Source organism: Alosa sapidissima, chromosome 13 (genome assembly GCF_018492685.1).
Source record: "Alosa sapidissima isolate fAloSap1 chromosome 13, fAloSap1.pri, whole genome shotgun sequence".
NCBI lineage: Eukaryota > Metazoa > Chordata > Actinopteri > Clupeiformes > Clupeidae > Alosa > Alosa sapidissima.
The window spans coordinates 14,928,180-14,940,372 of record NC_055969.1 but is presented as its reverse complement, the minus strand read 5'-3'; the positions used below and the strand labels follow the sequence as shown (position 1 = coordinate 14,940,372).

At 42.0% G+C, this 12,193-nt stretch overlaps 2 protein-coding genes across 2 annotated transcripts; both read right to left on the bottom strand.

Moving 5' to 3' along the window:
- Positions 1–1,026: 1,026 nt before the first annotated feature.
- Positions 1,027–5,338, bottom strand: LOC121680740 (G2/mitotic-specific cyclin-B1-like). The gene is made up of 9 exons (XM_042060272.1): positions 5,182–5,338; positions 4,768–4,902; positions 4,559–4,666; positions 3,522–3,707; positions 3,268–3,426; positions 2,946–3,182; positions 2,710–2,850; positions 1,410–1,520; positions 1,027–1,317 (listed from the first exon to the last, which is right to left on the bottom strand). The coding sequence occupies exons 1-9, from the start codon at positions 5,200–5,202 to the stop codon at positions 1,213–1,215; spliced, it is 1,203 nt and encodes a 400-aa protein (XP_041916206.1). The 5' UTR covers positions 5,203–5,338; the 3' UTR covers positions 1,027–1,212.
- A 3,413-nt stretch (positions 5,339–8,751) lies between these two features.
- LOC121680952 (G2/mitotic-specific cyclin-B1-like) lies at positions 8,752–11,660 on the bottom strand. The gene is made up of 9 exons (XM_042060539.1): positions 11,501–11,660; positions 11,294–11,410; positions 11,129–11,209; positions 10,819–11,004; positions 10,231–10,389; positions 9,911–10,147; positions 9,698–9,838; positions 9,475–9,585; positions 8,752–9,022 (listed from the first exon to the last, which is right to left on the bottom strand). The coding sequence occupies exons 1-9, from the start codon at positions 11,549–11,551 to the stop codon at positions 8,918–8,920; spliced, it is 1,188 nt and encodes a 395-aa protein (XP_041916473.1). The 5' UTR covers positions 11,552–11,660; the 3' UTR covers positions 8,752–8,917.
- Between the last annotated feature and the right edge of the window lie 533 nt (positions 11,661–12,193).

Here is a 12,193-nt window from a genome sequence, read left to right as displayed (position 1 = left end):
CCCAGAAATCTACACACACACACACACACACTAGCGGCAGCAGATGTAATTTGCAGCCAGGGTAGTCAAGCAACACTCCGTTAGCTTGCAAGCAGGAAAAATCAAACTTCAATCAGGCCAATCACATAATGCATGGAGATGGTGGGCAGATTTAACATAAGGCGGAGTTGCAACAGTTCTGCATGAATTCCCTGCTACTTGAAAACAATGATGCTGCTGGTGAAAAGCACAACACGAGTTAAGCTCCTTTTAAGTTGGCATAAGACCGATCAACAAGCTCTGTTGGTGGGAAAACGCATGGGACTCCGGAGTTGTGCCATCCTATTGCGTGCAGTGGGAATTTGAAAGACAACCGTTTATCCCACCCCTCAGATTGAAGGTTGGATCAATGATGGCAGGGTAGTGTCACTTCTGTTGACACTCAAACAAAACAGAGCTAGCTCACTACTCTCTCCCATGCAACTGAAACTCCTGAACATGCATTTTTGTTATTGGAAGACTTTATTTTGCCTTTAAGTGGTTGGCACAGTTGGTAGCAATTGTTTGTGTACAGATCTCAGAGCCTAGGCTGCCTACAGAGATGCGTTTGACAGCCTGCTTAAGGGTGCAGCTAGCAGATCGTTAGGAAAGATTAGATGAAGGTGATGTTCGGGAATCGCTGAAACAACCTTTAAGCACTGCCAATGGTGAATTCCCAGACCCTACAACTTTGTGGGTCTGGCTGGCTAGTCAGGCTACCACAAGAGAACAAGTCCAGACTAAACTTTGACCTCAAAATGTTGTGGGTGGGGCTAAGTTCAGCTGGTACCCGAGCTAGCAACAATTAGCTTCCACCATCAATGGAACTGGCTACACCAGATGTGATAACGGCATATGCACATGCACAGCCAGTCTGAAACCATTTTACCATCTGCAAATGAAACAATTCAAGGGCACCCATTGTAGGCTAGCTGTAAAGTTCCTTAATACTGTTTTTAAATCAGCCACCTAGAGTGTAGTTGCATAAAAGGACATACAAAAAAAAAGTGCTTTAAAAAAGGTTTATTAAAAGCATATGAAATCTGAACAAGAACATAGTGATTGAAAAACAGTTACACATAATGGCAGTCAGATTGAACGTCAATAAAAAAAAAAAAAAAAAGAAAAAAATGTTAAAAAACATGAAATAGTTACACTTTGTACAGTCAGCACATAGTGCCCATATGCCACATATCACGAAGAGATTTCTTTGGCAAGGTTCTTGATTAGAGAAGACTTCAACTGAGAAATAAGGGCAATTCTCATCTGTTTCTGACTGGAGTATTTGTTCTTTACAGCCTATAAAACAAAAGCAAATCAAGATAAACATTTTTTGCTGAAGACAGACACCAATATAAGACTTCAGATCATCAAGTGCAGTGCTGACTTACCAAGTGTTTTGTGAGGCCTTCGTTCACCTTGACGACATTCTTAGCAATGTGCCTCATGGCTGGAACCAAGCTCTCTTCTGTGTAGCCCATGTAGTGTTGCAGTGTGGGAGTCTGGTACAGAGGGTTGAATACTGAGGTAAGACTTAAAGGAGAATTTGATTTTTAAAAAATAAAATCCCCCAGAGTGTAGCTGCACCAACTCAAGCTAGGTAGCACTTTTTTTTTATTTCATCATGCCCCCGGAGTGTAGCACGCTCACCTTGGCTCAGAGTGAATTTCACCCTAGGGTCATTTGCACGATGACCGCAAGCCAAACACCACCAGAATCTCTTTCCCCTTGGTAGAGTTCACTCTCAGTCTGTGCATCAGCTTAATGGCTTAGCGTTACTACTTTTGGAACCAGAAGTGTCTCTCCGCAACATCAATGTCACTTCTGTGACTTGGAAAGCCCATAAGTCCCGTCATAATGCGATGCCATTTATACGTTTTGTTATACGTTTCATGTAAATGCTTGCATTTTCAGATTAACACTTAAAAAAGTATTTCAACCATCAGCCAGTTATCACTATGTCTATGGAGTGTTGAATTCACTAGATTTTACCTTACACTTGTGAGTTCGCAAAGGACTTTTAACAAATCACGGAAGACACGACGACATAGCGGTAGCAGCAGAGACGCTATCAGGCAAGTATTATTTAAATAAACTCCTGGTGTAGGCTATTTACAAACTTTCCAATGACTCATTTTGTGAGTACAGACCCTTTGTACTACTGTAGAAGTCTGGTAATATTCCAGACATTAGTGGGGTAATTTACAAGATACTTTTGGTTCCAAAAGTGCTAACACTAAGCCTTAGGGCTGATAGCGCAAACTCAAACCAATGTCCGACCAAGGAAAAAAGCTTCTGGGGTGTGTTTGGTTCACAGTCATAGTGCAAGTGACCCTAGGGTGAAATTCTCTTCAAACCATTGCTTTAACTTTAAAGCCTCTTTAATTGAACCTTTGTCTACACAGCAACTGAAGTCAGGGATATTCAGGTGAAATTTCAGGATGAACCTAAAATCCACAAACTTTACAGGTGAACTTAATGTGACCCTTCTCTAAACAGCATGTCCAACAGTTAAATTTCACCTGAAAGCCAGATATCCCTAACTTTTCATGAGTAGTGTGTGTGATATATATCATAATATCTAGTTAAACAAGGAACCACTCTTTACCTCAGTGACACTGGGGACTTTGACCACAAGTATGCTGAAAATTCTCTGGCTGATCAGAATGGTGTGGCAAGTGTCTAACTTACCCATTCGCCACAGCTGTAGACTTTGAGTGTGAGGGCAAAAGCAGCACTTGCAACCTGAGAAGGTGGAAAGTGGACCATCTCATAGTCTACCATGGTGAGCTCCACAAAGTATTTGGCCAAAGTGTGATGCTCTGCAGTGACCTATTAAAAAACATATAGCCAAAACAAAAGACCATTAGCTTTGTCAGGTGCAGCAAAATGGAAAAACAAGCAGTTTGTGTGGAAAGCTACCGTACCTCTCCAATTTTGGAGGCTCTGCGGAGAAACTGGAGGGGTAGTGGGCGACCAAAGCTGAAGTTGAGAACCCTCAGGATTTTCATTTCCATGTCCCTGATCTGAGCGGTGGTGTAAGCACGGTCAGTCACATAGGCGAAGTCTGCAATCTCCGGGGGATACATTTCCTCATATTTGGAGGCAATGAACATGGATGTGACTCCAACGAGCTGGAGCTGCTTCTTGGGGACTGGATTATCCTGAGGGACCAAGAAAAGGAGTCAAGCATGGCCATGGAACAATTACCAGGGGTAGATAATGTGATGCCCTGGGAGTACTGCCTACCTGGAGGAAGCGATCAATGATGGCGACAGTCATGTACATAGTCTCCTGCAGCAGCCTAAACTTAATCTGAACCTGAACCAGCCAGTCGATAAGGATGGCACGCATATTTCCAGTGACCTCCCGCCCCTCCAGATAAGTGGGCCTCACTGCCTGTTCAGTCTGAAAGAGGAAAGACAGTTACAATTCAGTTTCTGTTAAACAAACCAAAAACAATAAGGGGCTCGAGTCCATAGGATGTTCAAGTCAAGACCAACCTCCAATTGCCTAAGGTACTTGTAGATATCCTTGACGTACTCGCTACACAACATGGGGTTGTCATAGTCATCAGCATCAACGTCCTTGATGTCCTCAATCAGAGCATCTGAAAAGGCCTGGCACAGGTCATCTGATGCACAACCAGAGGTCTCCATGGGCACAGGGGAGGTAGGGGCTGACAGAATCTGCAACAAGGAACACATTGTTGTAGCAGCCAACTGCAGAATGTTAAATGAATTAACTACTGCCAAGAAAGGGTAGTCAAACAAAAACATGTCCCTAGAATTATATCTGCTAGGTGGGGAGATTAAGGGCCTAGGCACAATCTCAAGTTACCAGACCTACAGACAAGTCAACCTGTATTGATTAGGCATTCAGTGTGCATTTCTAAACTGGATAGCAACATTAGAAACATAAATTATAGTATTAGTAGTGTTATGATTATTAGTAGTGTTATATGACATAGTAAGTGTTAGTGATTGAAAGGCCACACTAGAATCCCATTCAAAGGAGTTGCCCTCATAGGAGCTATTCTTGTTACAAGCCCAAGTGCAGTACAGCCAACAACCACCAGGGCACTCACTGAAACAGGAGTGACAAGTTACGAATTCAAAAAGAAACACAATATCCGGTTTCGATAACAGAACATGAGGGAGCTATCCATATTCAAAAAAATAGTTACTGAATTGTATGGTGCAGGATGCATGCTGCTACGGCATTCGTTGAGGTGGATATTCATATAGTAAGTGGGTGTATATGTATATATATATATATATATATATATATATATACACTCTTTTGATCGTGAGGGAAATTTGGTCTCATGTTTCCCAATCCGTGAATTAGTGAGGTGAAGCACAAACAGCGCAGTGAGCTGCCTGCAACAGCGGCGCTGGTCGGGGTTCGAACCGGCAACCCTCCGGTTACAAGTCCGAAGCGCCAACAGTTAAACAAAGGCCATAGACAGTATTGGTACAATTCACTTAAATGAAAAAATCGTTGATGAGAGTTCGGTGTTAAGTAAAATAATACTCACCTTAGGCTCGGCCTCAGCCTTCGCGACCATTTTTGGTTCAGCATCTGGTGCCTTCTCTGGCTTTGTAAGCTTCTTTTCAACCACCTTAACAGCTTCTGCCTTGGCATCCTGCACACATTTCGAGGGACCGACCAACGTTAATAACAGACAAATCAATGCGTTAAAAAAAACAAAAAAACAATGGAACCACCAAGTGTCGTAGTCATTACCTTCTTCAAGGCAGGCCGAGAGACTGCGACGTTATTACCGATTTCTCCAAGAGCAGCCCTCGGCCTCAGTGCAGGCTTTCCCACAGCCGCCTTGCCAGGCAAGACATTGGCGTTTTCACCAGCCAGGCGAGAACTCTAGAGAGAGAAGATAAACCCGTTTCACATTAGCCTCACCGCATAATTCTCAAATGCAAGAATTAGTAAGTAAATATTCTTACGTTCATATTCTGATCAGTTAGTAATTTAACACACCGCAATAACGTTAGCTAGCTATGGATAACATTACCATCCAGCTGAACAAGAATTTAAAGCGCTCCCTTTCTCTCAGCAATGGAGCCTACGCACAACTAACTTGCTAAGTCAAATATCAAACTTAAATAAAACATGTGAAAGACCAAGGAGGGGAAGACTTACTCTTGTGATACGGAGAGCCATTTTCGAAGAAAAGTTGCGTTAAACTGAGAGAACACACTTGCTTCAGCAGGGCACACAGTATCCCACTTCCTATCCAATGGGTTTAAAATGTCGCTCGCTCGCTCGTGATTCGTCGCATTCTAAATGATTCTGCAATCTGATTGGACAAACCACAGCTGATTGGAATGCGTTCCTACGACGACTGATAATCATGTGACTACAGCCAAAGATGCAGCACAGCTGTGAAAGGCTGAACCAAAAGTAATCTAGCCTATCGTAGGCTACTGACATCCTGATTTTATATATAAAAAAACGTGGATGGTTGCCTGACTCGCAACTAGTAGTGTACAATCAGATTGGTTAAAAACAATCGATTAGGGTCAGGATGATTCATTAAAGCTTTCCATCACCTGCAGGGACGGATTAAACAAATATGGGCCCCTGTGCACAATATCAAAAAAGCCCCCCCGCCCCCCTCCCCCTGACCGCGACGCGCGCGGGCGCGTTTGCGCATGCGCGTACAGCCAGCGCTTCTCTCTTTGCTGTCGCTGTGCAGGCTGGTGCAAAATTGCGCACAATGAAAATGTAGTACATTATGTCATATATTATAACTCAGGCCCACACAGAAATGAATTCCAGCAGCTGTTTTTATTATTAGGCTGTAATCTCCCTTTGCTGTCCAAACAGTCTACAGCAACATTTTTCACTAAATGGACCGGACACAGTTGTCATATCTGACGGACCGGTAGCAGGGACGTTGATAGTATTTTGTGAGAGGTGGTGCTGATCATATTACGGGGGGTTCCGGGGTGTCTCCCCCTGGAAATTTTCGAAATTCTGGCTGTTAAATATACCCTTTTAACGCACGTTTGGAAGGGGCATACAAACTTTTAACAGAGCAAGCAGGGCCCATTTTCTGTCTGACTCAGGTGACGTGAACATTGGCTACCTGCATGATAAGGTTTTCACTTCACTGCTGCTTGACACTAGCTTGCATGGAGACATATTTCACGTTAAAGGAGAATTCCGGTGTGATATTGACCTAAAGTGTATTGAAACATGATACCGAGTGTGAACGTATGTCTCATAGCCCATCTCGGCTTGTCCCCTGCACTCCAAAATCTGGCGCTAGTTAGCCGATGCTACCAACAGCTTTTTCAATAGTGGTGCTTCGGCATCGGGCTAGCCATGCAAATAAATCACTGTTTTACACCCATTTACGAGGCTCAATGTATCTCCACACTTCATTGGTAGACTTCCGAGGGCCCTGACATTTAAAACGAGACATTGAGAACTTTGAAAAAGCACTGGTAGTTTACTTACAAGACGATTTATACAGACAGTATCTTCACGAAGTTTAGCGTTTGCAGCCATCTTGAATTTAGTCACGATAAGTCGAGCAATGAGTAAGAATGAACAGGTATGATAAGAGATCAGATTCCAAAAATAATTCAGTGGAAATGCATGGATTCCAGTTTCTTCCAGTAGCAGCAACTGGAATCCATGCATTTCCACTGAATTATTTTTGGAATCTGATCCCTTATCATCATTCAAGATGGCTGCAAACGCTAAACTTCGTGAAGATACTGTCTGTATAAATCGTCTTGTAAGTAAACTACCAGTGCTTTTTCAAAGTTCTCAATGTCTCGTTTTAAATGTCAGGGCCCTCGGAAGTCTACCAATGAAGTGTGGAGATACATTGAGCCTCGTAAATGGGTGTAAAACAGTGATTTATTTGCATGGCTAGCCCGATGCCGAAGCACCACTATTGAAAAAGCTGTTGGTAGCATCGGCTAACTAGCGCCAGATTTTGGAGTGCAGGGGACAAGCCGAGATGGGCTATGAGACATACGTTCACACTCGGTATCATGTTTCAATACACTTTAGGTCAATATCACACCGGAATTCTCCTTTAACAGTGGAGATGTTAGCAAAACTATGGCGTTTGGTAAATGGAGATGCAGATCATCTCCCTAATTAATTTCTTTGCGCAACAGCCCACATTATGCGCTCACTCGAGACGAGTGAAATAAGTGTAGGCCTATCTGTCATCGGCATCGCCATAGGCTATTTGCTACGATATAAGCTACTGTTAGGCCTACAACAAGTCGCGATTTATTAGGCTATCCAATCGCTATGCTGTTTTCATGAACATTGCAGATTCACTTCATTCACCTACCCACGAGTGGGTCAGTTTCACTTTCGCAAACACGCATACACATTGAATGAGCACTCATAGCCTACCACTTCCACCGAAATGTTATGCCTCTATATTTTATGAATTAAGAAGTATTTATTGATCAGGAAAACATTTAGTTTATTTTTCTTTCGGTCCGCGGTTCCATAACCATTCAGTTGTGCCGCAAATTAACAGACAGAATAGCACCGGGCATAATCTAAATTCATGGCAATTTTTTTTAAATCCGAGGGCCCCCATTGGCTGAGGGCCCCTGTGCACGTGCACACTTGGCACAAGCCATGATCCGTCCCTGATCACCTGAATTTGTGTGTGTTTGTGTGTGTGTGTGTGTGGGGGGGGGGGGGGTTGTCCTACCTAGCATTGCTCTTTAAATTCAGCTAGGCCATATGAATAGGCTATGCTGAAAACCATTTCTGAAGCATTTCTGATTATTTCCCGCCTTTGTGTTTAATGTGGTGGTAGACAGTGCTTGATCTTAAGCCATGTAGAAGCACATTTTTATAATTATTATAAATGTTCTGTCTGTCTGTCAGTATATTATATAGAATATCCATATTGAGTAAGAATTGTGAACATGTCGAAATAAGTATAAGTTGAGGCCTGTTGAGACTGCACTAAACCGGGTGGATTTTCCGGTTTCATGAATAAGGTGAATATAATGGCAGCAGTGTGTGTCTGGTGGTGGGCTACATGCAGCCTAACAAACAAATTAGTAAGCTTATTGACCTCTGGTAGATGTTTGACACCCATACGTAGGCCTATAGATTTTGTAGGCCTGAAATTCAATGCCCATTTAAACACAGTTAATGTAATGGCAAATATCTGTCAACTATGACACATGGTTTAAGAACAAAATTTAGTATAAAAGGTTTTTATTAAAAGTTAGCCTACAATGCATGTTAATGAACACAACTCAGAAGTGTAAGGGTATTCACTTCTGGTGAGGCGGTGAGGGCGCAAGTTGAAAACAGAATTACATTAAAGTTATGTCAAATCATGATCAGTTTAAAACTACTTATGGATGAGTGATCTGTAAAAGCAGCCAAAAAGGAACAAACAGTTTATAATAAACTATAGGTAACATAAATAAGAAACTGTAGGTAAATAAAGCTTCAGTGCCTAAAAAGGTTTAATCAAGGTTCTCCAAGTGCCATAAGATGGAAGATCAGATGTTGAAACAAAAAGGTCATATCAATGCCACATGCAAGGTGTGATACACCAAAAAAAAAAAAAAAAAAAAACACAATCTGCAAAGAGAACTAAACAGCACACCTGATTGTAGCCTAGCTGTGAAGCTCCTTAAATGCATTTTAAATCCAATTTCAGCCACCCCCACCAGTGGTTGTACAAGTCAGAGAAGGACTTAGAGATGAGATTAAAAGGTTTATTAAAAACATTAATAACAGTTTATTAAGAACATAGTGATTGAAAAACACTGTTGGCATAATGAGGGCAGTCAGACTTATCAGTCAATAAAAAAAGTTTACAAACATGAAATAGTTACACTTTGTACAGTCAGAACATTGGGCACACATCTCACAAAGAGATTTCTTTGGCAAGGTTCTTGATTAGAGAGGATTTCAACTGAGAAATAAGAGCAATCCTCATCTGTTTCTGACTGGAGTATTTGTTCTTGACAGCCTATAGGAGAAAATAAATGCAAATCAAGATCAAAATTAGCTGAAGACCCAACACTAAAGGTCAGTACTGGAAGCCAATTCAGCACATTTTACAAACACAAGACTTAAAGGATGCATCAGCAATGGTGGGGTAACGTCACTTCTGTTGATGTTCAAACAAAACAGAACTAGCTTGCTACTCCCTCCCCCCTGTGCAATTGAAACTCTCCTGAACTCATCTCGTCAGTTATTGGTTGGAACTCTTTATTTTGCCTTTGAGTGGTTGGCAACACTTGTGGTTAGCAATTATTTTTGTGTGCAGATCTCAGAGCCTAGGCTGCCTACAAAGACATGTTTTGACGGCCTGCTTATGGGGCGGGCAGCTAGCGGATCGTTAGGAAGGATTTTAATAATTTATGTCTGCAATCGCTGATACAACCTTTAATACTGACTGCAAGTGCAGTGCTGACTTACCAAGTGTTTTGTGAGTCCTTCGTTCACCTTCACAACATTCTTGGCAATGTGCCTCATGACTGGAACCAAACTTTCCTCGGTATAGCCCAAGTAGTGTTGCAACGTGGGAGTCTAGTACAGGTTTGAGAAAGGGAAATTCATCAGGGTCCCGTTCAAAAAAGGTAGATTTAGAAAAAAAAATAAAAAGGTGCCAGTACAAGAGCAGGAGTGCATTGTGACCTACCCATTCTCCACAGCTGTACAGTTTCAATGTGAGGGCAAAGGCTGCACTCGCCACCTGAGAGGGTGGAAAGTGAACCATGTCGTAGTCCAGCATGGAGAGCTCCGTCAGGTACTTAGCCAGGGTGTGATGCATAACAGTAACCTACAAAACACACACATATTCTTGACTAATGCAAATTAGTGACTGCCATGACACAATTCTCTTACAACGTACGTCTCCAATCTTGGAAGCTCTTCGAAGAAACTGAAGGGGCTGTGGGCGCCCAACACTGAAGTCAAGGACCCGCAGGATCTTCATCTCCATCCATCTGATTTGAGTGGCAGTGTAAGCAGAGTCAGCCACAAACACAAAGTCTGTGATCTCAGGGGGATACATCTCCTCATACTTAGAGGCGATGAACATGGCAGTCACACCCACAAGTTGGAGTTGCTTTCTTGACACGGGATTGTCCTGCCAGGAACACAACCACCAAAATCTTCATATGATGCAATTACAACAAACACACTGCATAAGCAAATGAAGATACTTCTTACCTGGAGGAAGCGGTCAATAATTGCAACAGTCATATACATGGTCTCCTGCAGCAGTTTGAAGTTGACATGGACCCGAACAAGCCAGTCAATGAGGATTGCACGCATATTCTCTGTTACTTCCTGGCCCTCAAGGTATCTTGGCCTGACTGCCTGGTCAGACTGGAGGAAGAGGTTGACATAAATGTAAAAATGTAAAACTTGACTTAGAAATACTGTAGCAATATTAGCATTTTCTCACCAGTAAGCTAAAATGAAATAAAGAAAAAGGCACTGAATGTTTGAGGTCAAAGACAAGATCTTCAACTGCATTGTGAATCTACAAACAGCCTTCTAAACACAATCCAGCTGTTCCCTCATATCCAAAAAATGAATTCTTAAAGTCAAGGCAAGTTTAGGCCTATAGTTTTTGCTATTATGCTGTTAATTAATTTAGTCCATTACTAATATTGCTTTTTTTACCTAGACTATGACTTCAAATTGTTAATTTTTGTGTCAATGTAATGTCTGAGGTGAATTTGGATAAGTGTCTCCCAATAATTATAAACATAGCCTAATTAACCAGGCTACTCCTCCAGTCTTAAAACAAACCTCAAGTTGTTGTAGATATTTGTAAATTTCCTTGATATATTCACTGCAAAGCATGGGGTTATTATAGTCTTCTGCATCCACATCTTTGAGGTCTTCAATTAGAGCATCTGAAAAGGCCTGGCAAAGAGCTTGCGGTACAGTGCTCTCAATCTCCATGGGCTCCGGGCACGCTGGGGCAGACATAATCTGTAAACCAGAGCACCAGCAAATGACACAAATCTCGTCATGATCGTGTTGGCAAAAGAAAGCATCCAGCAGTGACCCATCGCCCTCTAGTTAGTGCCAATTGATGACATACAATTCCACTCACCTTTACGTCAGGATTTGAGACAGGTTCATTGCGAAGTTGTGGTTCCTTGGCTGTCTTAATCGTAGGTGCTGGTTTAACCTCCTAACACAAATTATAGTGAACTGATGCATTTGACACATAGGCTACAACTTAATCAATAGATAACCATTTCAAACCAAATCGTACCTTCAAAGTTGGCCTTGACACGGCGTTAGTGGCCAGAACGCCAAAAACCTGCCTTGACCTCAATGACCGTATTGGGCCTTCAACCGGTTTTTCCATTGCAATCTGATTTTGAGCGCGCTGATGTAAAAACAAAAAGGATCAAATCAAGATCAAAGGATCAAACGTCGCCTACCACTTCTCCCAAAGCACCTAAAAAGAGGTACTTACTTGAGGAATACGGAGAGCCATTAAAGAGATAGTATTTGTGTAATTCCACATGAAACACCCGAAAAAGCTCAACTTTCACACATGTGCAACAAATTTAAATGGTTTCTGTCTCAAACGTGATTCGTTTAGATTTGGAGCACACCTGCGCCTACATCCCAACATGTGATTACAATCATGTAATCTGTCATTTCCGATGCGAGTTTTGGGGGGCAAAAGTTAACAAGAAAACGGTTAAAATATCCCAAATTGTTCCAAATTTAATGCAAACTGTTATCTCTTCCAATTTAGCCCTACGAAACTGAAAACGACACGTAGACTTGTTTCGTAGCTGACGTTTAGGCCTAGGCAACTGGGCTGGCGTGCCTTTATAATAAGCAGGGGGGTGCATGAAAGACGGATAGAAAAGATGGCATAAAATCAATTTAACCAATTTAACTTCGTCAAAGGCACACACCAGTGATAACAAATAAGATAGCCTTGAAATGAAGCAATGCATGCTAGGTTATAGGCTAGATTGAGGAAACTTAATGTGACCTTGACAATCCATTTTGATAGGCTAATAGCGATTTCACTTTGTCATGTTCCACTGCAGGACAAGGCATTTCAACTTAACACACAAGATAGAATATACTGTAGGCATTGGCCTATCTTCTTCCCATTTGAATGGGTTAAGAACACAATGCCCGTCCTCCA